This window comes from Cadophora gregata, assembly GCF_030347475.1.
Source record: "Cadophora gregata isolate MNR1 chromosome Unknown scaffold_8, whole genome shotgun sequence".
NCBI lineage: Eukaryota > Fungi > Ascomycota > Leotiomycetes > Helotiales > Ploettnerulaceae > Cadophora > Cadophora gregata.
The window spans coordinates 430,979-458,768 of record NW_026695931.1 but is presented as its reverse complement, the minus strand read 5'-3'; the positions used below and the strand labels follow the sequence as shown (position 1 = coordinate 458,768).

Sequence of the window (27,790 nt, the reverse complement as noted above, 5' to 3'; positions counted from 1 at the left end):
TATTCGCGTTCTCGTCATCTCACATCCACTCAAGTGTTGTTGCTCGTTCCGTGGCGGTCCCCTGTCGGGCGACTTCTCCTCTCCTCTCCTCTCCTCTCCTCTCCTCTCCTCTCCTCTCCACTACAACTTACTCCTCACGAAGTGAGTGATTGGATTGGATGCTTGGAAAAAAGCATGGCCGCCGCCGCCAAAATGTAAACCCAGCAGCGCAGAGCACCGCTCATCCATCCAATCCAATCCAATCCAATCCAACAATGCAGTTCAATGCCATCGGGGCCTGTCCTGTCCTGTCCTGTCTTGTCTTGTCTTGTCTTGTCTTGTCTTGTCTGGTCCTGGCCTGGCTCTGTGGCTCATGGCCCTGGCCCGCCCTGTTATTGTTCAAGCAGGTTCAACGCATACAGTACCCTGTCGTGCCCTGCCCTGCCATGGCCCCCTGTCCCCGACCTGCCTTCTGCCCTGCAACAGCCCCATGCCAGTGATGGTCATCCCAGCTGTCTCCTGCTCTCCACTCCACTACCACTGAATCCACTGAAATCGCTCCTCTCCAATCCCGCCCCTATCTGGCCTAGCGGCCAAGATTATGGCTCGACCACTGGACACCCACGCTACACGGTACAGTAGTGGTGCTTCGGAGGGCCTCTAGTCTGCTTTCTTACTAGCCTGGCCACTGGGCCTCTCACGACACACGGCTCTGGTGGCTCTATTCTGCTCTACTCGCTCTACTCTACTCTTGCTTTGCTCCGTGTGTCTGATCCTTTAACCTCCTCATCCTCCCTCCTCCTCTCCTCTCCTCATACCCTCGATACGCACATTTACGAGGGAAGGAGGTCCTCATTATCCCCGACAAGGCAATTGACAGCTCGTTACGCTGAAGACGAAACTTCAAGAGAAGTGAGAAAAAGGTCGGAATTGAGTGATGCTAGATTGCACCACCGGCTCCCCTCTGTCTCTCCCGTGTCTCTCGTCTGTCCGTAACTGTCAGCTACCCTCACCTCACCCACCTCTCCTCCACCTCCGAATAGCTTCCTCTCCACGAGGAATTAATTCACCTCACGACTCGTCTCGACCGGCTTCTCCTCCTCCCCGTCTGCCGACGTCCTCCGCAACAGGAACAAAATCGAATTGATCCTCAACTCGGTCATTTTTTCCATCCTCCACAAACAGAACTCACTCTCTAAAATTGTTTCGGTCGAAACTCTTTTCTCTCATCCACGATCAGCTTCAGCAATTGTTGCTACTCACCTGGAATTCCTCCATCCCACGATCTTTTGAGTGATCCCCATACCACAGAACCTTCGGCGGAATTGAGCTGTTGCTGTGTCAAGATCAGTCTTGGCATCAACGCAGGACGATTCCAACTAAGATTACGCTCCACCCTCCAAAGGTGCAGCACGATACTTGACTTGAAGGTGAGCTTTAAACTTCTTTTGTCTCGTTCCAATCTCTCCCCTTTATTCTTTTTCTTCCCATCCTCGCCCGCAGCTTCTAGCCTCCTGCGTGCCTCGGCCTTTCGTGCAGCTGCTAATATTCCGCCCTTGCGTAGCATTTACATGCCAACGGTCGCGTATCTGGTGGCATTCTTCTCCAAAACCTCCCTCCTCCCTCCGCACACCTCGACCACCCAATTCCTCCCCTCCCCACACGCGTACGATAGGCTGGAGACGTTCACTCGTTCATCCCGCCTTGTCGCAGATTTCCACACAATCCTTGGACTCGTCAGGTACTTAGGTTCAAGCCAACAAGGGATCATACTACAGAACGTAGGAGCTGCCTCCCATCGACGCCCTCCAATCGGTACGTGCTTCTCAGTGGATGCTACATTTTTCACTCCAGATTGGGAGAGGGTCTGAATTATTCTGAGTCTGATTGTGGATTTTGGGTTGCATCACTGGCTTGAGAAATTCGAACCTCCTCGCTAACATATGTGATCGCCAGATTCCTCCGAAAAGTGATAACGACCTGCCTCCTCGGTCTCATCATCTTTTTCACCTCTCAACGGCTTCACTTTCTAGCCACTGTCATTCTTTTTTTGTCCAAAACTCACCCATAGTCTGTCTCTAATTCTAACATCTCGACGTCTTCACTTTCGCCGAGTACTTGTTCTCGAACACTTACACATTCTTTTACAATAAAAAACACCAGTGTTTTCCGAGCACTGTCGGTCGAAGCTCCTGGAGAACCTTGACATCCGCTCTTTCCACACAAACCTCACACAACTCATACACCTTACCACCAACAACCACCCAACATGGCGTACTACACTCAACAACCGTGCGATACGTACTTCGTGGAGGAAGCATACCCACAGCAGAGAAACCCAGCGATTCTCAAGATGGAGGGACGTCGGAAACAAGAAGCAATGGCGAACGAGCTGTCGAGACAAGCCTGTGATACCTACATGGAGGACATCATTGGTCACATGAAATATATGGAGGTCAATTGCCTTGACTTCACTTTACTTAATACCAAACTGACACCATACAGGGCGAGACATTACCAGATGTCGCTTCCATTGATATCCAGCAAGAAATCCAGTGGTTCATGAGACCGTACCTGATCGACTTCCTCATCGAGGCTCACGCTGCTTTCCAACTTCTCCCCGAGACCCTCTTCCTGGCCGTCAACCTTCTCGATAGATACTGCTCAAAGCGAGTTGTCTACAAGAGACATTACCAATTGGTTGGATGTGCTGCTCTTCTGATCGCTGCCAAGTATGGTGACCGCAAGGAGCGCGTACCAATGATCAGAGAGTTGAAGTCAATGTGCTGCAGTCTATATGATGAGGATATGTTCACCCAGATGGAATGGCACGTTCTTAACACCTTGGACTGGATGATTGGTCACCCTACCGTCGATACCTGGCTGCAACTCGCCTTGAAGGATGGCCCAGCTTATGATGACATCGAGGTTGAGCACATGTCATGGTACCTTTGCGAAATCGCCCTTTACCACAAGGACTTCGTCTCGAGAAAACCTTCGGTCATGGCCGACGCGTCAATTGCCTTGGCTCGTGGTATTCTCGGTCGCCGTGATGTCTTGGACGACAATGACTGTGAAGTCAGTGAGACCATCCTCAGATTATCTCAGAAGCTTGACCGTCCCTCCCAAGTCCTGTTCCGCAAATACGCCACTCCTCACATGTCCCGCGTGTCTGCCACCCTCGACAATTTCCTCCGTCACCAAGAAGCCATGAACCGTCGTGCCAGCCCACCAACTCCTCCTTGTGAGATCACCCAGAAGCCAATCCACCCCCAATCCCAAGAGCTTTACCCAGGCACTCCACAGAAGCCATATGGAAACATGGTCAATGGTTACATGACTCCACCCATCACACCAGAGGGCGAGTACTTCATGAACGGCAACGAGAACAAGGTATACCACCAAGCTCCGAGATGTCCAGTCACCCCAACACCAACCGGAAACAATCCTTACGTCCATCAACAGCAATACTATCAACCACATCATCAAGAAATGATGCATTGATTATACTCTGTTTGGATACCTGCTAGCTGATCTTCGCCGCTGCATCAGACAAATTTCGATTCCCATGTACAACCACATGTCTTGATTGCACAGAAGTACGGACAATTCAATCACACTATCTCGGAGATTGATCAGCTACAGTGGGGAAGCTCTCTCAATCATTTCATTGAATGGAGTCTTTCTTGATACCTAATATCAAAAATTCCTATTTCCTCATCATCTTCGTGTGGCATCAGCGTTTCCTTGATTCTGGTTTGGCATTAGCGATCTGGGTTCTCGGTTCTTTCCTCCACAACATCATCTCTCAACATCGACCACCCCATCTCATCTAGAGTATGGATTCGGACAGGTCAACGAGCGACCAGGACGGGCTGTGTTTGCTCTAAATGTTTTGTTTATTAGCGATCGATTACATCTTTTCCTTTTTCCGTTCTCTGATTTGTTTGGTTTTTATTTTCATCGTCAATCAATCCTCTTCGTATCTCCTCCCATTCATCGACAAAATATAGATGGGTGGCGGGAGGTCCTCTTTCACGGAAACACACAAATCAAATCGAGCGAATACCATTCCTGCACAGTACATTTTTCTACTGCAGATTTTTTTTTATTGTTTGGTTGGGGTGGAAAAGCACTCTTGCGCGCGCATATGGGAATGAGAAATTGAAAGGAGGAAATGGATGGGATGGGCCGAATACAACAGATACAACAAAATTGGGGTGCGACCGAACGAAACAAATCGATAAGATTTATTCGACGGCACCTTGCTTGGATTAGGTTGGGATGATGGCATGGATGGATAGATTGCTACAACACCTCATCGAACAGACTTTCCTTCTCCTCGGATGGATAGAGCGATGGGATAGTGGAATGGGCAGCAGGATACGTACACACATACGTCCTTGTTGGCTTGCTGGTGGTGATGGGTGGTGGATGATACCCGATTTCCTTTTCCTTATTTGGGAGGGATGGGATGGGATGGATGGATGGATGGCTGGATGGATAGGCAAACCAAAAAATATACTTGCTAATGATGGTTGGCTGAGGTGGTTGGTAGTGGTAATGCATGCCTGGAAATCAGGCAAGCAAGCGAGCGAAGTGGTTGAAGTGAAGTGGATAGTTAATGAAAATGAAAGGCTTGCAAACTTCATACCCCTCTCTCTCTTACTTTCGTGATGATATTGTGACGTTCCAACCTACCTGGATTTAATTGCCTGCCACACTTGGTGAATGTTCATTGCTTTCTCCTCGCTCTCTCTGCTCTGCCCTACGCTTGAAAACCCAGTATCTTCCCTCACCTAAAATACCATTCGTTCCACCTCTCTATCCTCTCCCCCTCTTCCCTTCCTTCCTCCCTCTTCCTCTTCAATGTTCCCTCCTTTGCTCACACTCCTTTACCCATCCCATAATCACATCACCACTTGTCTCCGAAGTCCCTTCGCCTGCCTGCCTGCCTGCCTGCCTCCCTCCCTCTCCCCTCCCTCCCTTCACCCTTGACCCTCATCCAAAATTTCCACCTTCCATCTCCATCTCTCAAATATTCATTCACATCCACCTATATAACAATCTCTTTCCTTTTTTGGTTCGTCCTTCTTCTTTTCTCATTGTAGGGATTTCTTTAAATCCCCACTGCGCGTAGACTGGGAGCAGTATATACCCACATACCTCCCTCCCTTGGAAATTTAATGCCGACTTCGCTTGACCCACGCCTGTAGAATACTTCCTCGCTCTGTACCGGACCGACTGGATCTGAATCTGGTATTCTGCTATTTAGTATGGATTGCGAGGCGAGAAGGTATTCGAATGCGATACTCGTACCCTCGTCGAATTGCACACTAATTACAGCCAGTCGGTCACCTTTACTATCACACCACCACCACACTACCGCAGGAAGTACAATTATTTCTATATGGCTCTTAGATAAAGGTTAATCTGAATCTCGGACTCAACTCTGATTTAATCCGACTAATGTTGGTTCGGATTTCTTTCCAGGTTTTACAGGTGTTGAGTGAGGTAGGTAATGACAGAGTCGTGGCCGGAGGAGGGCGGGGGACGATTATTATACATATGCGTTGACTTCTAACGGTGGGTTGGGGTTGAGGTTTCATTGTGGAGAGGAGGGATGGGAAGGGGTAAGGTGAGAGGTAGAGTGTTTATAAATCTGACAATGTGGTTGAGGAGGGGAGGCGGAGGGACAATCCACTGTAGAAAGGTGTAGAGTCTGAATACTTGAGTGAGGTGTTTTGTTCGAGGATTTGACTCGTTCCGGGCTTGGTCTATTGATTTGGTAGGTATTGAATTGTGTAGTATTGATGGTGTTATCATTAGTGATATCGGGGAGGTGGTATGAGGTATATAAACGAGCATCTTCTCGTCCCAGAGATTTCTGATCAGGACGTGGCAAAATGCCTCTAGGTTATATTATTGGAGAGAGTGGGAAGTGCTGGAAGTTTGCTGAGTTTGAATCGCTGTGCAGAAGTCATGGATGAGGTGAACTGGTGCATCCTTAGATACTGGGTTGTGATATTTACAAGCTGGGTACGCCACGCTTCTGTTTTAATTGGTCGTCTTGCTTGTTGAAGAGCAGAAAGACTTTGGGCGAACAAGGAGAATTGCCAGCGAGGAAGGAATTGACAACAAGATCCTCATGTCTCGACAGTATCCAACTCCAGATTCGTGAGTCGTGAGTCGTGAGCCGTCAAGACTCTCCTTTCTCATAGTAATAGAACCGAAGAGTATTCCATTTGATCAGCAAACAAGGACACAAAACTGGGAGCAAAACAAGTGGGAGCTGGAAATCCCTCATCAAACAACGGGTAATAGTTGTCCTCTGCGAGAATGTCTTCCACAGCTAGTAGGAAACGGAGAATAGCTGAATAGATTTTATGTACTATTTAAAGAGATGAACTTTGCTTGGGGGTGTCATTGATTCTGCTGACAGCTGAAGTCAATGGAGATTTGAGGTTGGTCTGTTAATGGAAAAAGTGTCTGTACTTCATAGCCAATTGGAGATGGGACCTCGCATTGGTCGGTCAGGTGTAAGCTGAACCTCAAATTAGTTTGAGGATAAATATGGAGTGAGAGATGTGGAGTGGAGGTTTTCCCTAAAATCTGGGCACGCGAAGAAAATGGGTTTGTATGCTTCGGATCGTCAACTATGGAATTTGGGTATAGCTGTATTTAGGGATATGATTAGGCATCACTTCAGATATGGATATTTGTATTAAGAAACAAATCTCTTACTACGAGAACTTGGTTTGCATGACTGAAAAGTGTGACTCTTGTTGCCATTCGCTGCTTCTGTTGTCAAGTCGACTTTTTTTTGGCTTGGAGCTCACGAAGCGAAATAAAGTGCGACGTCGTCCCTGAACATGCTACGAGAAATTGAAACATGAATACTGAATAATTCAAGATAGAATCAAACCATAAGGTTGGAGAACCAGATGAAGTGCTTGCGACAAGGGAGCGAATGGGATGGTGGTCCAGTGAGTGGAGTAGACTTGAGGTATCTGAAGCTGAGGGTTGAAGGTTTTTATGTGCGAATCATACCCCATCTTTCACTTCTCCCTTTCCGTTGGCACGGTAAAAATCCGAATTGGGACTGGATTCCATAAATGAGGGTTAGTAATAATATCGCGAGTACCAGTTCCTTCGCAAGCCAAGCTTCTCACGCCCGTAAAGTCAATGTATTTGTCCCTTCTCGGCAAGCTCTCACCTATGCAAAGCCTTAGATGGATTACCTACACCGCCACTTATGAAGACTCTGATCATGTACCTACTTGCATTTTGATTTCTTTCAACCGCTTTGTGGTTGTGCCAGTAGAAATTCAGACGTTTTAGTTCAACAATTTCCCTAGCTTACTTCAGCCTTTCTACCATTTGGACTCGGTACGACACATACCGCGATACCCATCTAGCTGACGACAATTCAAAGAATGGCAGCGAGGATTTTCTTGACAACAGAAATCAAGTAATGATGGTTCATGTCTGTCACATAGAAGATATTTTGTACTGGACCATGATTGCACAATCAAGAGAATAGACCCCGCTCTTTGAGGCCCCTCTGATTCACTGGTAGGCTATGCACTGGATAGTGGCTTGCAGCCTACGGCCCATGCTTTGTTCCAGCGGGTAGAGAGAAGTTTTCGTTGAGAGGAAATTCCTGGTTGCAAGGGTGAAGTTATGTAGTAGGACGGAAAGAGAAGAATTGAGTACGTATGTCAACAGTGTCACCTGTGGTGTCTTGTATAGGAGACTGAGCATGATATTGACTTGTTCACTCTCTCAATTAACCACACACCTGCAGTATACTTAAGGGGGAAAAATGAACTATCAAAGGATTTACTGCGATTCAAAGCTGTAAGGTGTATGCGGATAAGGATAAAGCAGGTGGGGAGGTGTGTTGTGAATAACCTGCCGAGAAAAGAAGAGCATCAGGCTAGTGTACATGAGCTGTGATTGTTTGTGAGTTAAAAATCAACAAGTTGCACAGTCTAATGGCAATCTATGTTCCCAATGAGTAGCGAACAATTCGATTCGATGAACAGCGGAAGGAATACTTTCGATCAGTCGAGCCTGGCAGCCAACCGATATTCAAATATGAGCTACATTTCAGAGATAATGATCACAGGAGTAGAAGAATGGTCTGGGAGTCTGCTCAAATGGGATTGAGTATGTGATATGTAGTTGGGCTCACAAGAGAGCATATTCTGGGGACATTTGCCCGGGTTGCTTTGTTTACATTTTCGCTTAAGACTTGCTTGGCTCAGACGACTCCAGGAACCTCTCCTGCGACGCATTTCGACAAACGACAGCAAAGATGGGGAATCACGACTAAAATAGGGCGAAACTTTAGTCATACCTCTGTTGAACTAAGGGAACACAGAGCTTCATCCGGCGTGTGAGTATTCTCGATGACAACAAGCCGAATATTGGCAGCGTGGCACAACTGCTCTTACGCATTCAGATCTAAGTAGTCATGATCTCGAGAAATGTGGTTGGATTAGTCTAATATACACGCAAAGAGCATATTGAAAGAATATTGCAAGACTTTACGATCTAGAAGTCAGCAGAAATGAAATAAAAATGCGTGTCATATGTGCTGCATGCACAACCCACAGCTTTCATTGTTGAACACAGTCTTAGATGACTGAGTATTTATATTTATTTTCAAAGTTGAATGAACGTCTCTGGTGACTATTGAAGGTGGATGGATTCACTTGAATGGGAATCAAACGAGGCGGAGGTCAGTCTCTCAAAGGAGTAGAGAAACAGCGTTTCAGCACCGCGAAACCTATCCGCCAAGAACATGGGCAAGCACGAACTTCAAGCCTGCAGTCTCCTCTTTGGTTGTTCAGCTTCCAAGAAGCTCGAGCTGCTACAGTACCGCATGTCTCAAGATTTCTCTTTCACCGCGTTTTTTCACGTAGAGTTTGCTAGAGGCTGTGGTATCTTTGGATGCCAGATTTTAATCCACTTGAAATATAGGATCAACAACAATGATAGAATTGATACAAAAGAATGGAAACCATGGCCACGTTATAGTATTTGAGTTAGTTATTCATCCGACTTCACAAAGAGACTTGCTGCGCTTCAGTCTCGTTGAGTTTCTCGAGTTAGCCCAGTTGTGCGCTCTTCATACTCACGAGGCCCAGAGAATGTTGAAAAAAGTGTCTCCCGGGTTCTTTTTAATATGACAGTCGGGATTCAAACCTGTTTACTCAATATATATTGCACGACTGAGCGTTTCTGAATTGGTGAATTTGAGAGGCGATGAGGAAGAAGAACCTTGTGGTGACATCAGGAAAAGCATAGGGAAGAGCTTCAGATATTTTCATATTTATATCAGCTGGGACAGGAATGAATGAATATCAATCACGTACATCCGAAAAGAAAAGGAAAGGTATCACTCCGAGGACTTCCCTCCGTTCTGCAAAGATTCGAGCGCAGCCTGCTCAGCTGAAACTTGAGTCCTTACAATGGAGCGGAGCTTAACACTCGTAGGACATTATTTGCGGTCAGTGACGTTATTCTGTTTATGATGCGGAGTGGTAAGCATTTAATTGACACAAGCACCTGTTGACAGTGGCTGGATGCTTGGCAACAAACATTTGAGCTTCGTTGCAAGTCAAGTGAACAGGCCTGAACTCTTGTTAGATCCGGGCCAGCAGCCCTAAGCGCAGGCAAAAGTCAAATAGCAGGTATGTGCTGTACCACACAACTTGTGTCGGAGACCCTAAGGCCACTTGAGACAGGCGTTCACGAACGGAATGGAAAGAGGTAGTTGTAACAATCTCGACTGAACTCATTGTATACTCGTACACTATGCAATTCCCATATTCAATCCGATACACCAAACGCCCCATTTTCCAAAGCAAAACGCCTTCCCATATCCACAAGCCGAATGCTAGTAAGCCCTCACCCATCCAAATGCACCGCCGCCCTGTGTAACCTTGCTCCTCCCAGCACAATTCAGACATTTCCTCTCAGCACCCAGATTACTAACCGCGCAACTATGGCACACCTGTTTCCCACACGCTGTACACGCATGGCTGCCCGCTCCTCCCATATCAATGTCCATCATCATATCCACATCCATCATATCTGCATCATCCGATTGTCCCAACGACCCATCACAATCCTCACAATTCGTAGCTGGAAAGAACGATGTCATTTGTGATGCTGTCGAGGGTGTGTTTGTAGAAGAGTTCGAGTAATTACTACTGGGAGACGATTGCCGCCCCCCCGAGGCCATCGGCCCATGCCAAAACGAATGTAGACTAGCTTGCTGACTCGAGCCCGATTGACTGCTCGACGGCAACGACGATACCGGTTCTTGTGGTTTATTTATCGACTGTCGGAAAGAGGTAGGTAGAGTTGCTTGTTGCGGCTTCTGCGCGCCAGAGAAAAGAAGTGATAATGTGTGTTCTACAGAACGTATTAGAGGTGGGCAGCTGGGTGAGAGGTAAAGGCACGGCATACGATGTACCTCGGACTCGGACGGACGGTTATCGCGGTAGCGTTTGCGAGTTCGAGAGGAGAATAAGGAGGGCGTTGGGATTTGTGTCTGGGAGACGGGGTAGTCGATCGACATGTGTCCGGAGGCAGAGAGGGGGGAGGAGAGGAGGGAGCTGGAGGTGGAGATCTCGGAGTCAGAGCGCTTGCGTTTGAGGACCATTTTGGCGGTTGTAGAGTTTGTAGATCGAGAAGTATGGGTTATTAGGATGTTGTATTGGTCAATTGATGAACTGAAGATGGAATGGATATGGATGGATGTGCAGTGGTATTTTAGAGGCGGTGGTGTTGATGAATGGAGGAGGCTGGGGTTCGGCTGGAAGACGCGATCACTTTACGCCAAAACGCGCTAAGGATTTTCGCGCTTTTCCTTTTCAGACATCAAGCGACAATAACAGACAACCGAATTAGCCGAAAGGGAGAAAATAAACCTCTAGTTTCAATGAGTATTACTTGACTTGTCTTATAGTAAGAATTCGAATCATAGCATATAACTCAGTTGTACTATATCTAAGAGCTCTCTTTCTAGAACCCAGTCTCTCGTGTTTTGCGGACTGCAAATGGAGACGTGCGAATGTACTCCTTGTGTGCTTATTTTCAAGAGCGACTAAGACCCAAAGGACAGAAAATCGGAAAAGCTTACAATAGATTCTTCTACCAAAACGTGACAGGGAAATAAGGGGCCACACTGAGGCTCATAGTAAGTTATTGCGACATCCCTTCGGTACTCCGACTTTGCTAATCAACAGCCTTCTCAGCTTCCCAAGGATTGGGCAACATTGTGCCGACCAAATCCGCCGGATGGTCAACGTCTCAAACAGCATGTTCCCAGAGGACTTCCGGTAGATCTTCCTTCTCGACATAGATGTATATATATATCGACTCCAGTTTGTGTGCAACATTCCTTTCTTCTCCACTTTCAGTCCCTTCCAGCATCCGCTTTTCTTGCGGCTGGCTACCTCTACAAGGTATATGTCATTGACGGATCCGAGTTTTACATTGCATTGCATCCACAGCGCGTAGACATCAGAACAGAGATCGAGCTCGACAACAGCAAAATACCAATCACGCCAACAGTAAAAGTGCTGAAACCAAGATTTGTATCTTTGATTTGCTGAGTGTATCTGATAAAGTCACTAGAACAACACCGTGTTTGCCCTCTCTTGATAATACCCGTTTTGGCAATGGCTCCGTCCGCACGTCAGGTGCAGCGACCATAGGTCTTTTGACTATCATGCTGTCAGCAAGGCGTACTCATGTCACATTGAGAAAGAAACATACCAGCCAGTTCCGCAATGCGCACTAGTCGAGCCACAATAGCCCGCTGATGAGCAGCACTGCCCATGAAAGGGACCGCCGGCACAAGTGAATCCTCCATTTTTCGCGCCACAATTCCCATTTAAGGAGGCGACATTTGATGTCTGGCAGAGATTCGAGAACTTGGTTTGACTGTATAAAGAGAGAACTTGTCAGCTGTGATCGCTGATAGGGGAGAGCTTCATATTACTGACCAGCCTTGGGCACAATGATTGACGTCTTTGCCGCAGTAATTATTCGAGCTACAGCACCCTCCGAATGTGCTTCCTGTACAGGTCTTCCCATTGGTACCACAAGCTTCATCTTGTGAGATATTACTTGGTGCTGGAATTTTGGTCGATGTTGTGGTGGGAGCAAGACATGTTCCGTACGCCGTTTGACAGCTCGTGGAGGCACCTGTGATGATCTGGATCTCAGCATTTTCTCCTTCAAGCCTTCAAGCCTATGTAAAGGGACTTAATGGAACGTCCTCAGTCGACTTACAGTGAAGGGAGTCGCTGCCACAGTAGCCCTGTGTACTACAGCAATCACCGAAACTGGACCCTGTGCACTGGTATTTCTTGGCACCACCACATGTCCCATCTGGAAATATGTTACCACCAGTGCATGTCCCAAACGCCACTTGACACCCAGAGCCACAGAACGTTGTTGAACTACCGTAATAGCCAGAGCTACTACAGTAAGTCCCATACGTAGAGCCTGTGCAGGCATATCCATTGGCCCCACCACAGGTCCCATCAGGAGATGTCTTGTCAGTTGAGCACGACCCGAACTGTGACTGACAACCACCACCACAGAAGCTTGATCCAGAACCGCAATAACCGGAGGAGCTACAGCAATCTCCCTTGCCAGAGCCGATACATGAATATCCGGTAGACCCGCCGCATGTTCCATCAGGCGATGTTTTGTCGTTTGAGCAGGAACCGAAGCCTGATTGACATCCTGCCCCGCAGTGGGCTGTTGAGTTGCCACAGAAGTTGCTGGCTGAACAGCAGTCCCCAAAGCCGGTGCCTTTACAGATGAACTGGTTGGTACCGCCGCAAGATCCGTCTGGTGATGAATCTCCTGGTCCTGGTGGCTTCGTGGTTGGTGCGTTGCAGTTACCGGCTTGAGGCTGACTGTTGTGAAAGTTAGTATTTCCATCCTTGATAAATCTTACAACAGGTTGTGCTGATTGACTTGCCAGCCATCGCCGCAGAATGCCTCACTGCGGCCACAACGACCATCTTTGGAGCAACACGCACCACAAGAAGGATCACAGACCCAACCTGTCGAGCCACCACAAGTTCCATCTTCGGTTACTACGCCAGTTTGCCATGGTGGAACAGCTGCTGTTGTTGTTTGTGCGGAGGCCAGCCCGCAAGAGAGCCGAATAATTTGGAAAATCCTCATGGCTAGGTGCTCTGATTCCTCAGAAAAGCTTTTCCTATCGAACAAAAAAGATTCTCGATTGAGATCACAAGATGGGCGGCGGTGAGATTTCAATCCCCCATGTACTCCTCGGCATATAAGTCTTCTTTCGAGGCTCAGCTCGTCCTAGGTTATCACTCACATGCTACTACAAGATTTGAAACAAAAAATAGCCAACGCGGGTCGTCTTGGAAGTAGGAGAGCCGTAGCACAGTAAAATTGCCTTGCAAACCAACATAATGATTCATCCTTTACATAATCGAAGAAGAAATAACTGAGATTTGCATGCCGTGCAGTTGCAGCTGAGTTCAAAATAACGCCTCTCCAGCCCCTTGACTCGTTCGCGGTGGAAGGAAGTGCCTATCAGAGGACTGATCAAATAAAGTATTAAGGGGTCGGTACACCGAGTTGAATTTGGACGTTGATTGATTTTGTAGGACTTTGCTAGTGATGGCGACTTGGGCACAATCCCCAATTACATCTGACGGCGGAAATACAATCAAAGTACTAGCTCTAGTCTCTGTGCCAGAAAGACTGTTGCCTTCTAGATCTGCATTGCATGAATTGAGAACCTTGACAGTCTATATGTAGAAGGGAGCGCGCAGACTTACCAGCCAGCCAGCCAGGACCCCAAATCAGTTCCGCAACCATGAAGTCGACATACTGGTATATGATGGCTATGACAGCCCTGATGAGATCCGTTCGGAGCATCATCACCCAGCAAGACCCTTCTCAATTGACTCTTGACACCGCCGACCCGCGTAAGTACTACTATCTGGAGAAAAACAATGGCAATCCGCTTGACAACAGCACAAGCTTTCGCGTCAAAGCAGCCCAAGGTACAACACCAACGGGCGCTGTAACATGCGATGCAAACACCCTCTGCCCTGATGCCAGCTGTTGCGGCCTCAAGAATATCTGCGGCTTCGGCCCCGACTATTGTGGACAAGGTTGTCAGCACAACTGTTCTGCAACAGCACCGTGTGGCAGGTAAGATCACCATTCGGTTCTTGACCTTCCTTTCTAGATCTCGTTGTATCGCTAATTCAAATCCCATGTATACAGGTATAGCGATGACGACGGTAACATCCCTTGCGGGATGAACCTCTGCTGCAGCTATTATGGCTATTGCGGCTTCGACAACAGCTTTTGCGCAGCTGGAGCCACTGGATGCCAGGAAGCTTATGGTTCATGCCAGACACAACAGCCTTTTACTTGCGCCAATGGTGATGCTACCAAAAGAACCATTGCCTACTATCAAGGTGGTAATGTGTATTCGGCAGACAGAAAGTGCGGACAAGCGAACCCCTCGGACCTCGACGTCAGCGGCTATACCCATCTATACTGGGCTTTTCCAGAGATCAGTGCTTCGCACGAAGTGGTCTCCTCGGACGCTCGAGACCAAAACCTCTACAAAGATTTCACTGCTTTAAAGTCAGACAAGCTCGAGACGTGGATTAGTATCGGAGGCTTCGACTACACAACCAATAACCCGGATTCGTGGAGCTCGATGGTGTCAACTGTTGATACATGCAAGACATTCATCAACAGCATCGTCGGGTTCATGAAGAATTACGGGTTTCAAGGTGTTGATCTCGATGTAAGTGCAACCCTAAAGTCCATTCAGCGGCATGGATGGTGGACCTTTTCTCAAATTTCTGCTCCGAATTCAATCTCAGCCCCAACTAACTTCTCATCCAGTGGGAATATCCAGTTGATCCAATGCGAGGAGGCCAGAAGAACGACATGCAGAATTTGGTAGCTTTAGTCCGCGAGATGCGAGCAAACCCAGACTTTGGCCAAAATTTTGGTATCAGTGTCACTTTGGCTCCGGATATAAACTATCTGCAACACTTCGATGCCAAAGGCTTGATCAAGTATGCCAGCTTCCTTGGGTTCATGTCATACGATCTGCATGGAACTTGGGACGGCGATCTTCCAATGTTGGCAAAAAGGTTTATGGTCAAACAGATGGCAACGACATTGAGCAAGATTTGATGCCTTTGTGGTTCGACTTGTCTCCGACAGATATGCAAAGAGTAAACGTAAGTGACGATACACCAACTTTTTGAGTTTACATACTGACAACTGAAGTTTGGACTCGCTTTGTATGGGCGGGGCTATACTTTGGCCGACCCAGCCTGTAGAAGAGCAGATGGTACATGCTACTGGACCTCTGGTAGTAAGGCTGCTGCTTGTACAGCTCAAGAGGGTATCATGTCAATAGTTGAGATCAAAGCCCTTCTTGCAGAAAAAGGCTTCACCCCAACACCTTTGGGCAACGATAAGTCAATGATGAAACAAATAACCTGGGACGATCAGTGGATGGGCTACGATGACGAGGAGATAATCAAGCAGAAGACGGCTTATGCTGGGCAGCATTGCTTTGGCGGAACAATGGCATGGAGCATTGACCTCGCTACCGCTGAATCAGAGAACCCGCCTCCTCCTCCCAGTGATGGAGATCTCTGCAATGATGATATTACGCCTGACTTGTGGAACAAGCACAATCTTGGAGACTTCCTAGTGGATGCGTGCAAGGCTTGTGAGTACCTCTGTCCCTGTTGTTTTGATACCATGTGTAGCGCTAACATCCATCAGCTACCGCACAGCATGGTTTGATCGAAACATTAGAAGACAAGATCTCAAAACGTACAGAATGGACATGCTCGTTTGCCGACTGCAGCACGTCGAGCGGTCCGTGGGATACTATTTGGTATGTTATAATTTTTCTGAATTGTCCCAACATATCGTATTTAGAGCTTTTATCATCTGTTCCTTGGCCCAGATGCATGTGTGGAATCGATGCTAAATGTTTAACAGAGATAGCGGACCTGAAGCCACAACTGTGCTTTATGCCGACGGACAATTTATTGCCATGTTGAACACCATGCATGAAAATGTGCAGCATGCAATCACTTATCTAGACAAGAAGAGCGGTGATATAAAAGACGATTTCTATCCTAATGCACCGGCTTCTGGCTCTTCAGGTACGATCGGCACTGCCTTGAGTGCGGTGGGGTCAATTTTGGGCATTATTCCAGGAGTTGGTGCTTTAGCTGGTGAGCAGTCCCTACCAATATACGAGATCAATACCGAAGATCCTCGAACCATACTTGATGTCAGTGAACCATAGCTAATACATTATCAGGTGCTGGCGCTTCGGTGGCTGGTTCCATAGTCAGCGGCATGGCTGATCAGGAGTGAGTAATTCACCAGTGTTGTGAACGTTACTGACATTTTATTTAGCACCGTAGCCGATGTCGACCTAGAAAATATCGAGAGCAGCTGGGGAGACATATTTAAATCCATTACTGGCGACTTACGACAGCTAGCGAATAGCTTTGATAACAGAGATGGGGAAGACTGGCACCAGGACTGCGAAGATCCAAATGGCGCGATCCAGCTACTCAAAACTGGCGCTTTCGCTAAGGACGTTTCTCTTCCTGCAAATGATGCGCCGAATGCCATTACTGCAAGTTTAGCCCCGGTTGCGCTGAACTACCTTTGGAGTCAACAAAAGGTCATCGTTGTCAAAGTATCCAAGAACAGCATTCCATTCGACCCGTGCGAGCCAGGCAGGCTGTTCAACGACGACGTCAAATATTGTGATCCAGATGGCAACATGTAAGCGCTTACGCCGTTGTACAAAGAGTAACAGACTGACAGAATATCAGGTATGTTCTACAGACTTTCCGCGACGACTACATGGAGATGCCCACCCTAGTATCGGACAACGAAGTGCCAGGCTTTGCTTCTCTCCCTGATTACAACCTGAATCCTACTGCAATTGCACTCGCTTCCGAATCAGCTTACATAGAGGGTGGCTACAATGCACCACCCTCGCCCAATACTGATGGCCTGCTTGACAATTTCCAAAAGGTGCTACAAAATCCAGACCCGAAGACAATCTTAGGCTCGCTTGTCCAATTCAAGTTGCCATTCTGCAATCTCGACACAGCGGATCCGAAGCTGAGCAATCCGGACCAAGATCCGGTTTGTGTCTACAAGTTCTGGCGTAGAAGATGCGAGACGGACCACCCAGGTGATCAATCGTGCATTGTAAGTCCGAATTTTGCGAGTGCCATAGCCTATGCTATTGCCTAACCAGGACCAATTGGACTTTAATGTTCGCATGTACTGTGAGTGCTGGCAACAGAAGGATAAGAATGGCAAGGACTGGCCTTACCAAGACGGGCATGTTAGACTGTGCTACAAGCCGAGCCCAGCAAACCAATGTTAAAAATGTATTGACCAGTGAGAGTCATCGTGGTTTAGATACTTTGTCGAGGCTGAAATCTGGGAAGTCAGAAGAATCCATAATAGATGCTTCTCATTGTTTTAGAAGAGAGGAATGCTTAAATTTGAGGGATGAGCGAGCGAGCGAGGCAGAGAGGACGTAGGATGCAATTATATCTTTCAGCACCACCCCCACATCAACTCATGATATGATCACGCTTAGACTACGCATGAGCGCAAAAGACTGCACTGCAGCAACTATTGGTTTGCGCGTCGGCGAGTGGAGACAGGTAAACAGCAATCGCAATCATGCCCTTTCTCTTCTCTATTCAACCAATTCCCATGACCTCTTAGTCACCCAGGAGCACAAACAGTTCATGAGACCAGACTGAACCAACGAGACATCTCCACTCACCAGGTCGAAGGAGCAAGCACTCACGCATACCGAGCCGTGACTGCAAAAAACAAAACAACATTAATATTATATTGCTATCAGGGTATCAAATATGCTTCCCAACCCATCCTATCCCATCCAATCCATCTGAAACATTTCAGGAGCACAAATACAAGCTTCCTTCACAGCCCAAACCCAACATCTCAGCTGTCCATCCATCCCATGTGTTTCTCCCCCCGAACCTCTAGCAATCATCCCATCCCAACCCACACCCTCACAACCACAACAACCACCTCAAACTCCCCACAACCCCCTTCCCAATCCCCATAAACACCCTCGCAATCACAACCACAAACCAAACGTACCACATAATCCCCACAAGCGCCCACTCGACAAGGACCCACCCGCCCCTCCTCAACCACCTGAACCGCCGCCGTCTCGTCCGGGTCATCTTATCGATCTTATCACCAATCATTTTAACCTTCAGCATCTGGCTCGTCACGAGATCTTTAGAGACTTCATCCGCCTCATCAGCAGCCGTGCGTGTCATCGGCGTGAGATTATCGACTAGGCGATGCTGCAGACTACCGATGCGGCTCATGAGAACATTGACCGTGTCGTTGACGAATGTATCTGCGGAATCTTGCCATATTTGAGAAGAGAGCTGGACGTCATCTGAGATAATGCGGGCGGCGAGGCGATGTTGTTGGGATTTGGGGACGACCTCGATTTCTTCGTGTGCCATATCGGCGATATCTCCATACAAGGGATCTTTCTCCGCCCTCAAATCCTTGAGTTCTGCTGCGCGACGAGAGATTTCCTTAGCTTTGATGCCAGAAGAGAGAAGGAGGGCTCGAACACGAGCGATCTCTCGTCTGTTCAAAGGTCCGCGATGTTCGGAGGGACTACGGTCTGAGATGGACCATTGTCGGCCTCCGAGTGAGGGACGATGGTCATGGCTCGTTTCGAGGCTAGAGAGACCAGTGATTGGAAGGGCGTTTCTGCGCTTTCCAGGGAGACCAAGGATCGAATTGAGACGAGCATCAGCTCTTTTAACTCCATTGATGCTGTTACGTCGAGAGTCGATGTCAGAGACAGACGAGTCGCGTTGGAAACGGTTAATGGGTACGGCATCAGGTGAAGATGTTGGGGATGCATTATGCACGTCGATTCTAGGAGCATCCAACATATTATCAGAACCAAATTTCCTGCGCTCCTCTCGTGTGGGGAGCTTTTGTGATCTCGAGTTGGGGGCAATATATGACTCGTCACTCTGCATCCGTGTTGGTCGTCCACGACGTTCAAATGGTGATGTGAAAGTCGGCAAAGGCGGTACACTGTTGATGTATGACTTCTTTTCGATCTGTGGTGAAGCATCCTCAGCATCATCGAATGCAGTACCCACAGAGCTGTCGCGAGAATGTGTAATCTGCTGGGGGTTTCGTATCTCCTCCATGTCGGATTCGTCAGTTGAGAATCCTGAAGAGTTACCTTGGCCTGGCGAAGCTTCTTTCCGCCAAAGTAAGTCACTGACTCTGCTCACAGGATTACGAGCATTCTTGAAAAGTCCTCGAATGCCCGAGTCTTCCTTTCCTTTCCGGATGCTACCCGATTTGCGGAATGCCTTTTGGCTGTCATCTGTATTCCTCGAAATGATCTTTTTGACAGGGCTGATGGAACGGCGCCGAGGGTCTGGACTTTCTTGATCTTGCTCAACAGAAACGGCAACATTCTCATCCTGGTGCTCAGACTCTTGGCTTCGCTCGTAATATGGTCTTATTTTTGATCTCATCCTTGACAGCGGCCTTCGGGATGGCGAGGTACTAGTAGGACGACTCCTACCAGAGGACAGGTCCATCGCAATGCTTGGAACAAACCTATCACCGAGCTTGGTGGCCTTCATGGAAGGAGAGTTTGGGGCAGTCGTATTGAGATCTTCCATTGATCCACGCCCATTTATACCAGGAACCTCGAGGCTCGCACGACCTGATGATCCCCCATTGGCTCTGCTGTCCTTCACTAGGGAAGCAGACCTGCTGTGGCCTGCCGAGCCATTGGCTCTGGCCATGTCTTTTGGCAGAGGCTTCATAGGAGTACCATCATGACGTTTACTGGAGTTGTCACGAGAAGACCAGCGAGCTTCTTCTGCCTCCTTGGCAAGAATCTCCATCATCTGCTTCTCGAGAACCCCCCTGCCATTGTCGTAGCTGTCTGTAGTCCCACTGCGCCGCTTTCTCCTCTTTGGCATGGAATCATCGCTCTCGTCTGAATCCGAGTCGTCTGATCTACTGCGGGAGCTTCTCAGGTGCCTCAAGGATCCGCTATGCCCATGATGTAAACGTGCAGCTGCACGAACATCCCGAAACTTCTTTCGTGCTCTCGAAGTTGACAGATCTGGGAACCTTTCCGAGTCAGGCTTGACTGATTTGAACTCGGGAAGTTTCGTGTCAAGCATGCGCATATCGAGTCCGAGGTCGTCTGCTTTTGCTTTCGGGCTGATGTTCTTGACCTCTGGCTCATCACTTCGTGAAATAGGTCGCTTGAGCTCTTTACTTGCTGGGAATATATTCAGGCCATGACGATCCTCAATAAGCTTCTTATTGTCATCTTGCTCAAGCCAGAAAACATCCGCAATCATATCTGCTGGGTTGGTTACCCAATCGATTCTGGGCCTTTTGACCTTCACAGGTACAGACTGAGGCTTGCCCTGACCCGACTGTGGAGATCCGAAAGGCGAAGCAGCATCGTCCGCAGCTTTCGAGAACTGGGGCATCATCAGACAGTCGGCCTGCCCATCTTCAGAGGAAGCTTGGTGAGAAACAGCATCTACCCAAGATGACACCTTTTCAAGGTCTCCAAAACCTTGTGCTTCTCCGTCAATCGCTCTTGAATTCCGAGACCGCACTTTACGATTTCGAATATATTGGAGAGGGTTGTACGGCCTTCCTAGTGGGCGATTTGAAGATGTATTCGAAATGGTTCGAGATGGGCCCTTGGACGATGAGATGATAGGGGAGCCCGGGGCAGTCCCCGCAGGACTTGCAGTAAACGTCTTGTCTAAGGCTTGTGGCTTTAAAGGAGGCACGTATTGCAATAACCGTCGATACTGTGCCATAAGCTCAATGGCGTTCTTCGCCTTTTCAGCTCTGGCCAGTGTAGATGCCGAGAAATGATACTGATACTGGCCGTCGGGCTGCGTGTCGAACGATGCCTGAAGTGGGCTATTGATCCTCTGCCCAGACGCAAGCCTTGGAGAAGAGGCCGTAGTCCTTTCCCCCCGATCTGGTTTGGGAGAGACATTTCGTGATACTCGCCTCTGCTGCTGCAGTTGATGCCGTAAGCTACTACCTGTGAAAGATTCGCCCAAACCGCCTGTAGCTGGGGGCATCGACGTAGATATGACCCTCCTTTGAGCATTCCGCCTACTCTCGCTCAGGTTCAAAGCCAAATTGACAATCTGCGCAGAGTCCACATCAAGTGCTGGTGCTGCAGCGGTAGGTTTCGCGGTAGGTTCATGGTCCATACTCTCCACACCATCCTCTCTGCTCTTCGCATTTATGTCCGCTGTCCCATTGCCAGTAGAAGCCGTCACAACGTTCGAAGCCAGCGGACTACCACCCACACTCGTCCCGATATTTGATCGCCTCTTCCTGTGTCTCCTTTCTGGGCTCTTCAAAGTCGTCTTGCCCTTCTGATCGCCTAGAGAGTGTCGTTGTCGCAGTAGGCTCTCGACCGCAGAGCCTGTGCTCGTCGCAGTATCCGCTGGCGGTTCGAACGCAGCATTCGACAGCAGGAATCCTCCACTCCTCCGACTCCTGTGACTTCTATGACTGCCTCTGCCATCCTTCACAGGCTTCTCGGCATCTGGAGTTCCTGCATCTCCATTTGGCAAGTCTTTGATGGAATCGCTTGTTCTGAGGCTGCTCCGCTTGCTTGCAGCCCTGCTTGACTCGCCCGTCTCGCTGCTACCTATACTGAATCTGTTGGAGGCACTGAAAGTGCTGGAGTTCGTGCGTCGGTCGAGGGCCGAGTCGTCCTGGCTTCGTGAGCTATCGGGATGGGCATCGTGGGTAGAAGTCATCGTAGATGCTTGATAGTTAATCAAGCAAGGGCTGCTAGAGACATCATTTGTAGTGGGAGAAGTCAAGTCATGATTTGTAGGAGGGGATGGAATGTGTCACTGAGAGTATCATTGACTGGGGAATTAACTTTGTTGCTGGCTGGCCTTTTCGAGCGAGGCTTTCGTTGAAAGAGAGATCTTTCAGAGCGATGTTCCAGAAAGGAAAGGCTGTGGTGGACGCGAAGCTGGATAGGACTGATGAAAGGAAGCCACTTCCCTGCATGTGGGGGAGGTGCCAATGCCAAGAAGCGGCAAAGCGCCCCAACTCCCGGAGCCGCTGTGGAACGGGCCAGAGTTATGTACTACCTACGAGGCCAAGATAATGTGGTAACGGGACTTCAGATTTCTTGATCACTCTTCATATCACACTCCAGCATTGTTTGATTCATAAAAAAGACCTTTGACAGTATGTAGTAATCTATTTCTCACACTATGGTAGGCCAGAACTCCCAGTAAAGGTTCCCTTCCCAAACGCCATACTTTTCCCTTATCTGACTCAAACAGCTCCTAGTTACGCTCAGGACCCTTTCCTGACTTCTCAATCTTTCTCCTCTTCGCCCTCAGCTTCTCAGCCTCGGCATCCTTCTTCTTGTTGCTGTAAACCATCTTCTCCATGATCTTTCTCTTCTTTCTGCTCATCATCATCTTCGCTCTCTCCAACTCCTCTTCCTCTTCCTTATTCCTCTTCGCAGCCTTCTTGCGGGCATCAGCCTTCGCCTTGGCTTTGGGGTCGACTTCCTTGTCTTCCAGTGCGACGCCAGTGAGTTCTGCCTCGAGCTCGCGCTGTCTGCGGATAGCGGCGGAGGTAGATTCGTCTTCCTCCTCTTCCTCAGCATCAGAGAATCCACCAAATGAGCCGGCGTCATCCTCGCCCTCAGCCTCCTCAGAGTCGTCATCTTCGGAACCTGCGACATCCATACCCTCAGCTGTAGCATCAACTTCGTCATTGGTAAGAAGCTTGGGTTCCTGAACGGCCATCTCGTCATCTGACACATCAGCCTCATCGTCACTGGCAGCTTCCAACTCTTCATCCTCACGCTCCTGCTCGTTGAGTGGTGCGCTAGGATCGTATTGACCTCTGACCTTCTTGACGAATGGACTAAGATGAGGTGGTAATTGTGCTCCAGGTGCATACAAATCTGGTCTCTTAAGCTCCTCCTCGTTCACACTATCCCAAATCCATTGGGGTTGGACGTAAATGCGTCCTGGTACTCTGGATCCTGGCTTGAGCTTTTGAGCATTTTGGTTGTCCTCAGTCTGCTCTTCCTCGGGATCAACTTGAATTGGTGGCCGATCAACAATTTGGTGAGTAATTGCCGGGTCAAGCTCGTTATGTGTGTAGGCACCCTCCCCAAGAACAGCATCCCATCCAATGCGCTTGCACCCAAATGCTTTCAGGATGAACTCAATGGGTTGACGAGGTGTTTCTCGGGAGAGGAAGAAGGTGAAGTTCGAGAAGAGGGTAGAAGGGTCGGTTGCGGAATATGAAGGCTGTAACAGAATATCTCCACCAGGAGCTGCAGGCTCAAACTTGTCGATGGTATCTGTAGCTTGCTCTTCCTCGTCCTCCTCTCCAGCTAATGTCTGACTGGTAGCTGGCTCCTTGGCCTCCTCCTCAGGTTGGTTTAGTTGCGACATGAGCTTGTCAATCTCTTTCTGGAGCTTTGGATCCGGCTTCGCGGGCTCGGTACCGGGAATCTGCTTTGGCTGTGTGATCGCACCAATTCCATTACCCTCAAGTGCGAATGCCCCCAACTCAGCACCCTGGTCATCCTTGGTCTTGTCGAACTTCGGAGGGTAGACTAATCCAATTGATGTATAGAGACGGAAGTTGACAAAGCCAAGCAGTGTCTGGTAGAATTCTACAAATGTTCCCATAATTCTGAAATCCACATCTCCAGTAACTCTCTGATTGAACTTGTAAGGTACCAACCACAGGATATCCTGTCCTTGGATTGTTGCCTGGTAGTAGATACCCTTGATCGACAGGAACGACTTGCGCAAGCTATTCGAAACGATCAAGTAGTGTTGGAACTCGAGGCATAGCTTCTCGCATCTTGCGATCATCTTTGCAGGGACTGTGGGTGTGGAGGGGAGGTTGGCGAACAAGAATAACATGGAAAGACAATCATCCAGATCTCTCAGCGCATCAACGAACGTAGGATAACGCTCTCTGATGACATGATCGAGTGTGTATTTCGTTTTTCCCGTCTTCTCTGGCCGATTGGCATTCTTTTCCAACCTGTGCGCATCACCGGCATCTCCTCGACCAAGCGCTTTCGAGATCTTCTTCTCAAGAGCTTTTTGCTCGCGGAACTTCTGTAGCAGCGGTTCGTGTAGGAGATATTGAATATCCTTCGTATAGTAAAAAGTCGTAGATGCGCTCGAGGATTTCGAGGCCTTCTTCTTATTGCGCGGTTCTCGAGGGTAGATTCCTTTCCAGATGCAGAGTTTGCGAAAGTCGGGGAGACTGATCTGAAGTTTGCGCACGGCTTGGGTTCGGGTGATGAAGTTTTTGGCCTGGCCAGCGACTCCTTTCTTCTTAATTCTTCCCATTGTTGCGGATGTGAAGTTGAGTTATTCTGCTGTGAGAATTGGACGTGGGGTTTTCTCAGAGAGCGGAAACGAACTTTTTTCAATCCAAGCTTGACTGATTGGCAGAACTTGCTCACCGCCTGCCACTTCCAGTTCCGTCGACCCACCCGCCAAATCGCGAAGACCACATCTCGAGCTTCATGTGGTTTATTGACTTAAGTCGCTTTGAAGTATTGAGCAGCACCTTTTCGCTCATACACAATTCCAAGATGAACGTTGACAGGAGGAAAGTGTCCCTTTTTGCTACTGCTGCAGTCGTACGACTACTTTTCTTTTCTTTTCCAGGCCTACCGGATCTGTTGACAGGTCGCGTCGAAATATCCACTCCAGTTACAAGCTTCAAGAGATGTGAGTATAGTTGTTTCTTGGCTGACAACTAGCTAATCGGGTAATAGTACAAGAAGGATTGTTTCTATACAACCACAATGTCTCCCCATACGATGGTGGAGTCTACCACCAAGCACCGCTGCTCCTCCCCCTTTTCTCCCTCCTCCCCAATTCGATGTCGTACCCCGCCTTCACATACTTGTTATACATACTGGTCGACCTTTTGAGCGCCAATGCTCTCATGCAGATTGCAGAATCGGGAGAAGCTGGGTCGTCGAAGCTCTATACATCACCCAGGAAGGATAAACGGTGGAGTAGCTATGCGATTGCGGCGGCGTAAGTCCAGACTTTGCAGCAGTATACAACTGCTAACTCCTACAGATTTCTTTTCAACCCCTTTACAATCGCGACATGTATAGGACGACCTACAAGTGTTTTCACAACATGCGCCATCCTTCACGCCATTGCAAAAGCCGTTGTTGGCGCCTCGTTTACCTCGATGTTCGCCCTCTCCTTCGCATCTTACCTTTCGATATACCCGATTCTCCTCTTCCCACCACTTGTACTTCTCGCCTTCGATCGGAAGAGAACCAAAAATGAAGAGGAGACTGTGTACAGCTTTGTCATTGGAAATGCGCTCGCAGTTGGTGGATCGCTATATGCACTTTTGCAGATGTCATTCTTGATCACTGGATCCTGGGAGTACCTCGAATCCACCTATGGGATACAGCTACTACTGCCGGACTTGACGCCTAACGTCGGTCTGTGGTGGTACTTTTTCATTGAGATGTTCGACTCGTTCAGGAACTTTTTCTTGGGTGTCTTCTGGATCCACCTGGCCTCGTACGTCGCGGGACTGACCCTTCGACTGCGCCGCCAACCATTATTCGTTCTCACAATCCTCCTTGGTATTTTCGCTATATTCAAGCCATACCCATCGATATCAGATACCTCTCTATTCTTGGCTCTATTCCCGCTCTACAGACACGTCTTTCCCCTGATGCGATACACATTCTTGGCTTCATCGACAGTACTTTACGCCACTCTGCTAGGTCCAGCATTTTATTATCTCTGGATTTATGCAGGAAGTGGAAACGCCAATTTCTTCTACGCCATCACTTTGGTGTGGAGTTTGGGTTTGAGCATCCTAGTTGCGGACACCTTGTTTGCAGGTCTCCGAGACGAATGGGAAGTTGAGAGGCCAGAGATGCGTGGGAAGGAAATACGGCAAATATGAATATGATAATACACTATGTGTATTCAAATTCAAGCACTGTCTAACTCCTCTATGATACCATCTCTTGTGATAGTAGCCAGGAGGAGCAATTTCCCCATACTTTGCAATACTTAGCTAACGTCTAGTCCCTCGCATGTTCCAACCTCCTCCTCTCATCCTCCTTCACCTCCGCCGACGTCCTCACAATAGTAGTGAACGTCCCATCCCCCTCCCTAAGCATCCTACGCCTCTCCTTCAACACTTCCCACGTCATGCCCTCCTCCCACTCTCTCCTCTCCCTCTGAATCTTCCTCTTCCCAAACTTCTCCCACCAAGTTCCATTCCCAACCGCCTCCCTCCTCGATCGACTCCCTCTATACCCCACTCGTCCCTCTGTTTCCCTGTTCTTCATCTCATTAATATACTCCTTCGCTTGTCTCGCTTGGTTCCTCTCAAAGTTAAGATGCTCATCTTGTTCTTTCTGGATCGCTTTTTTCTGTTGCTGTTCTTGATATGCGACGGATTTCTTTTGAGAGCGTTCCCATTTCCAGATTTCGATGTTATGGCGGAGGCGTTGGAGCGGGCTTCCCTTCATGAAGCGGTGGACTTTCTGGAGGCATTTGGGCGTCTTAGTGCAGTGTTCAACAGCTGCTGTGCTCTCGACGTCGCTGTCTATGTATGTGTTGGCGTATGCGTTACTGTTCGTGTTGGTGTATATGGTTGAGAGGTTATCGTCGTCGATATGTATATCCACTGTGATGATGGTTGTTCTATTCACTCCATTTCGTTCATTGGCTTGTTGCTGGCTACTTTCTCCAGCAACACCGGAAGTGTTGCGAGTTCCTTCAATTGTGTTTTGAAAAGTTATTCCTAGGCCTATTAACACCGAGGGGGAGACATTTGAAGAATTTGCTCCCTCGTCGGAAACCCCTCCCCGCTGGTCCATATCTGATAATGCTTGCGAAGGACGGTACGTTGCCGAACGAGTGTTCGAAGAGAAGTCCTGGGCAGAGACCCTTTCATTCCCATGAGACATTACCTGGTGGTATGTATGCACATGCAAACTTCTTTCGCCTCGCATGTCTTTGGGAGGTAGTATTATCCTGTTCGGTTTATTATTTGCGATTGAACTGGCTGGCTGGGCTTCCAAGGGTGGAAATTGGCATCTGGGAGGTAGACTTCCAGCAGTACCGGGTTTAGAGGCTTGGTTATTTGTGGACTTGGATGAAGTCATGTCGTTCTTGGTCGTTGAAGATTCGCGGGATAATATTGGGAGCTATGCTGCGAGATACGAAATATTTGATATATGTCATGAGTTGGAAGAATGAAGCTTGAAAGGGTTATATGTCAGTGGGATTTCATGGAGCAAGTGCGTTAGTAGCTTAGGGTTAGAATATAATGGTGCCGGGCACTACAGCTACAGTATCGTGATACTAGTGAGGAGAGTTTCTCGGTTCCAAATGTTTACCAGTCCGGAACCAGCCAATAGAAACACCGGATCGCATTCGTCTCAAAACTAGATACTACCGGACACTCAAACCAGTCCACACTCCAGTTTATAGCACATTGATGACTTCGCGCCACATTTAATCTTACTTGTAATCCAAAAATTGAGTAGATAGCTGAAGAATCGCCCAATTTTGACCTGCCCCTCATGACAAGCACATGATTGGTCGAA

The 27,790-nt window shown here is 48.4% G+C and overlaps 10 protein-coding genes across 10 annotated transcripts; 4 read left to right on the top strand and 6 right to left on the bottom strand.

Annotated features, from left to right (window-relative positions):
- Positions 1 to 2,248: 2,248 nt before the first annotated feature.
- Positions 2,249 to 3,483, top strand: ONS95_013698 (uncharacterized protein; the record flags this gene model as incomplete). Its single annotated transcript, XM_058507339.1, has 2 exons — positions 2,249 to 2,434; positions 2,485 to 3,483. 2 exons carry the CDS (start codon positions 2,249 to 2,251, stop codon positions 3,481 to 3,483), a joined length of 1,185 nt encoding a protein of 394 aa, XP_058356508.1.
- Positions 3,484 to 9,702: 6,219 nt separating this feature from the next.
- On the bottom strand, positions 9,703 to 10,774 carry ONS95_013697 (uncharacterized protein). The gene has a single exon (XM_058507338.1). It carries the CDS (start codon positions 10,655 to 10,657, stop codon positions 9,887 to 9,889), a length of 771 nt encoding a protein of 256 aa, XP_058356507.1. The 5' UTR covers positions 10,658 to 10,774; the 3' UTR covers positions 9,703 to 9,886.
- Positions 10,775 to 11,559: 785 nt separating this feature from the next.
- ONS95_013696 (uncharacterized protein) lies at positions 11,560 to 11,872 on the bottom strand (the record flags this gene model as incomplete). The annotated part of the gene is made up of 2 exons (XM_058507337.1): positions 11,560 to 11,723; positions 11,776 to 11,872. The coding sequence occupies 2 exons, from the start codon at positions 11,870 to 11,872 to the stop codon at positions 11,560 to 11,562; spliced, it is 261 nt and encodes an 86-aa protein (XP_058356506.1).
- Positions 11,873 to 11,893: 21 nt separating this feature from the next.
- On the bottom strand, positions 11,894 to 13,103 carry ONS95_013695 (uncharacterized protein; the record flags this gene model as incomplete). Its single annotated transcript, XM_058507336.1, has 4 exons — positions 11,894 to 11,943; positions 12,006 to 12,207; positions 12,295 to 12,929; positions 12,971 to 13,103. 4 exons carry the CDS (start codon positions 13,101 to 13,103, stop codon positions 11,894 to 11,896), a joined length of 1,020 nt encoding a protein of 339 aa, XP_058356505.1.
- Positions 13,104 to 13,582: 479 nt separating this feature from the next.
- ONS95_013694 (uncharacterized protein) lies at positions 13,583 to 15,219 on the top strand (the record flags this gene model as incomplete). Its single annotated transcript, XM_058507335.1, has 3 exons — positions 13,583 to 14,211; positions 14,287 to 14,821; positions 14,923 to 15,219. The coding sequence occupies exons 1-3, from the start codon at positions 13,871 to 13,873 to the stop codon at positions 15,217 to 15,219; spliced, it is 1,173 nt and encodes a 390-aa protein (XP_058356504.1). The 5' UTR covers positions 13,583 to 13,870.
- Positions 15,220 to 15,251: 32 nt separating this feature from the next.
- On the top strand, positions 15,252 to 17,328 carry ONS95_013693 (uncharacterized protein; the record flags this gene model as incomplete). Its single annotated transcript, XM_058507334.1, has 7 exons — positions 15,252 to 15,266; positions 15,316 to 15,766; positions 15,823 to 15,937; positions 16,051 to 16,283; positions 16,373 to 16,424; positions 16,471 to 16,848; positions 16,899 to 17,328. The coding sequence occupies 7 exons, from the start codon at positions 15,252 to 15,254 to the stop codon at positions 17,326 to 17,328; spliced, it is 1,674 nt and encodes a 557-aa protein (XP_058356503.1).
- Positions 17,267 to 22,153, bottom strand: ONS95_013692 (uncharacterized protein). The gene is made up of 2 exons (XM_058507333.1): positions 17,876 to 22,153; positions 17,267 to 17,513 (listed from the first exon to the last, which is right to left on the bottom strand). The coding sequence occupies exon 1, from the start codon at positions 21,933 to 21,935 to the stop codon at positions 18,129 to 18,131; it is 3,807 nt and encodes a 1,268-aa protein (XP_058356502.1). The 5' UTR covers positions 21,936 to 22,153; the 3' UTR covers positions 17,267 to 17,513; positions 17,876 to 18,128.
- Positions 22,154 to 22,293: 140 nt separating this feature from the next.
- Positions 22,294 to 24,577, bottom strand: NOP7 (mRNA-binding ribosome synthesis protein nop7). The gene has a single exon (XM_058507332.1). It carries the CDS (start codon positions 24,528 to 24,530, stop codon positions 22,482 to 22,484), a length of 2,049 nt encoding a protein of 682 aa, XP_058356501.1. The 5' UTR covers positions 24,531 to 24,577; the 3' UTR covers positions 22,294 to 22,481.
- Positions 24,578 to 24,692: 115 nt separating this feature from the next.
- Positions 24,693 to 27,543, top strand: ONS95_013690 (uncharacterized protein). The gene is made up of 3 exons (XM_058507331.1): positions 24,693 to 24,917; positions 24,965 to 25,232; positions 25,278 to 27,543. Exons 1-3 carry the CDS (start codon positions 24,710 to 24,712, stop codon positions 26,131 to 26,133), a joined length of 1,332 nt encoding a protein of 443 aa, XP_058356499.1. The 5' UTR covers positions 24,693 to 24,709; the 3' UTR covers positions 26,134 to 27,543.
- On the bottom strand, positions 26,255 to 27,058 carry ONS95_013689 (uncharacterized protein; the record flags this gene model as incomplete). The annotated part of the gene is made up of 1 exon (XM_058507330.1): positions 26,255 to 27,058. One exon carries the CDS (start codon positions 27,056 to 27,058, stop codon positions 26,255 to 26,257), a length of 804 nt encoding a protein of 267 aa, XP_058356500.1.
- Positions 27,544 to 27,790: the final 247 nt, after the last annotated feature.

Excerpts from the sequence above, each read along its gene's own strand:
- ONS95_013697 (XM_058507338.1), bottom strand. The coding sequence starts at position 10,657 with ATGGTCCTCAAACGCAAGCGCTCTGACTCCGAGATCTCCACCTCCAGC.
- ONS95_013692 (XM_058507333.1), bottom strand. The coding sequence starts at position 21,935 with ATGACTTCTACCCACGATGCCCATCCCGATAGCTCACGAAGCCAGGAC.
- NOP7 (XM_058507332.1), bottom strand. The coding sequence starts at position 24,530 with ATGGGAAGAATTAAGAAGAAAGGAGTCGCTGGCCAGGCCAAAAACTTC.
- ONS95_013690 (XM_058507331.1), top strand. The coding sequence starts at position 24,710 with ATGTGGTTTATTGACTTAAGTCGCTTTGAAGTATTGAGCAGCACCTTT. Across the intron at positions 24,918-24,964 it reads AGTTACAAGCTTCAAGAGAT|TACAAGAAGGATTGTTTCTA; the intron begins GTGAGTATAGTT and ends ATCGGGTAATAG. Across the intron at positions 25,233-25,277 it reads AGCTATGCGATTGCGGCGGC|ATTTCTTTTCAACCCCTTTA; the intron begins GTAAGTCCAGAC and ends TAACTCCTACAG.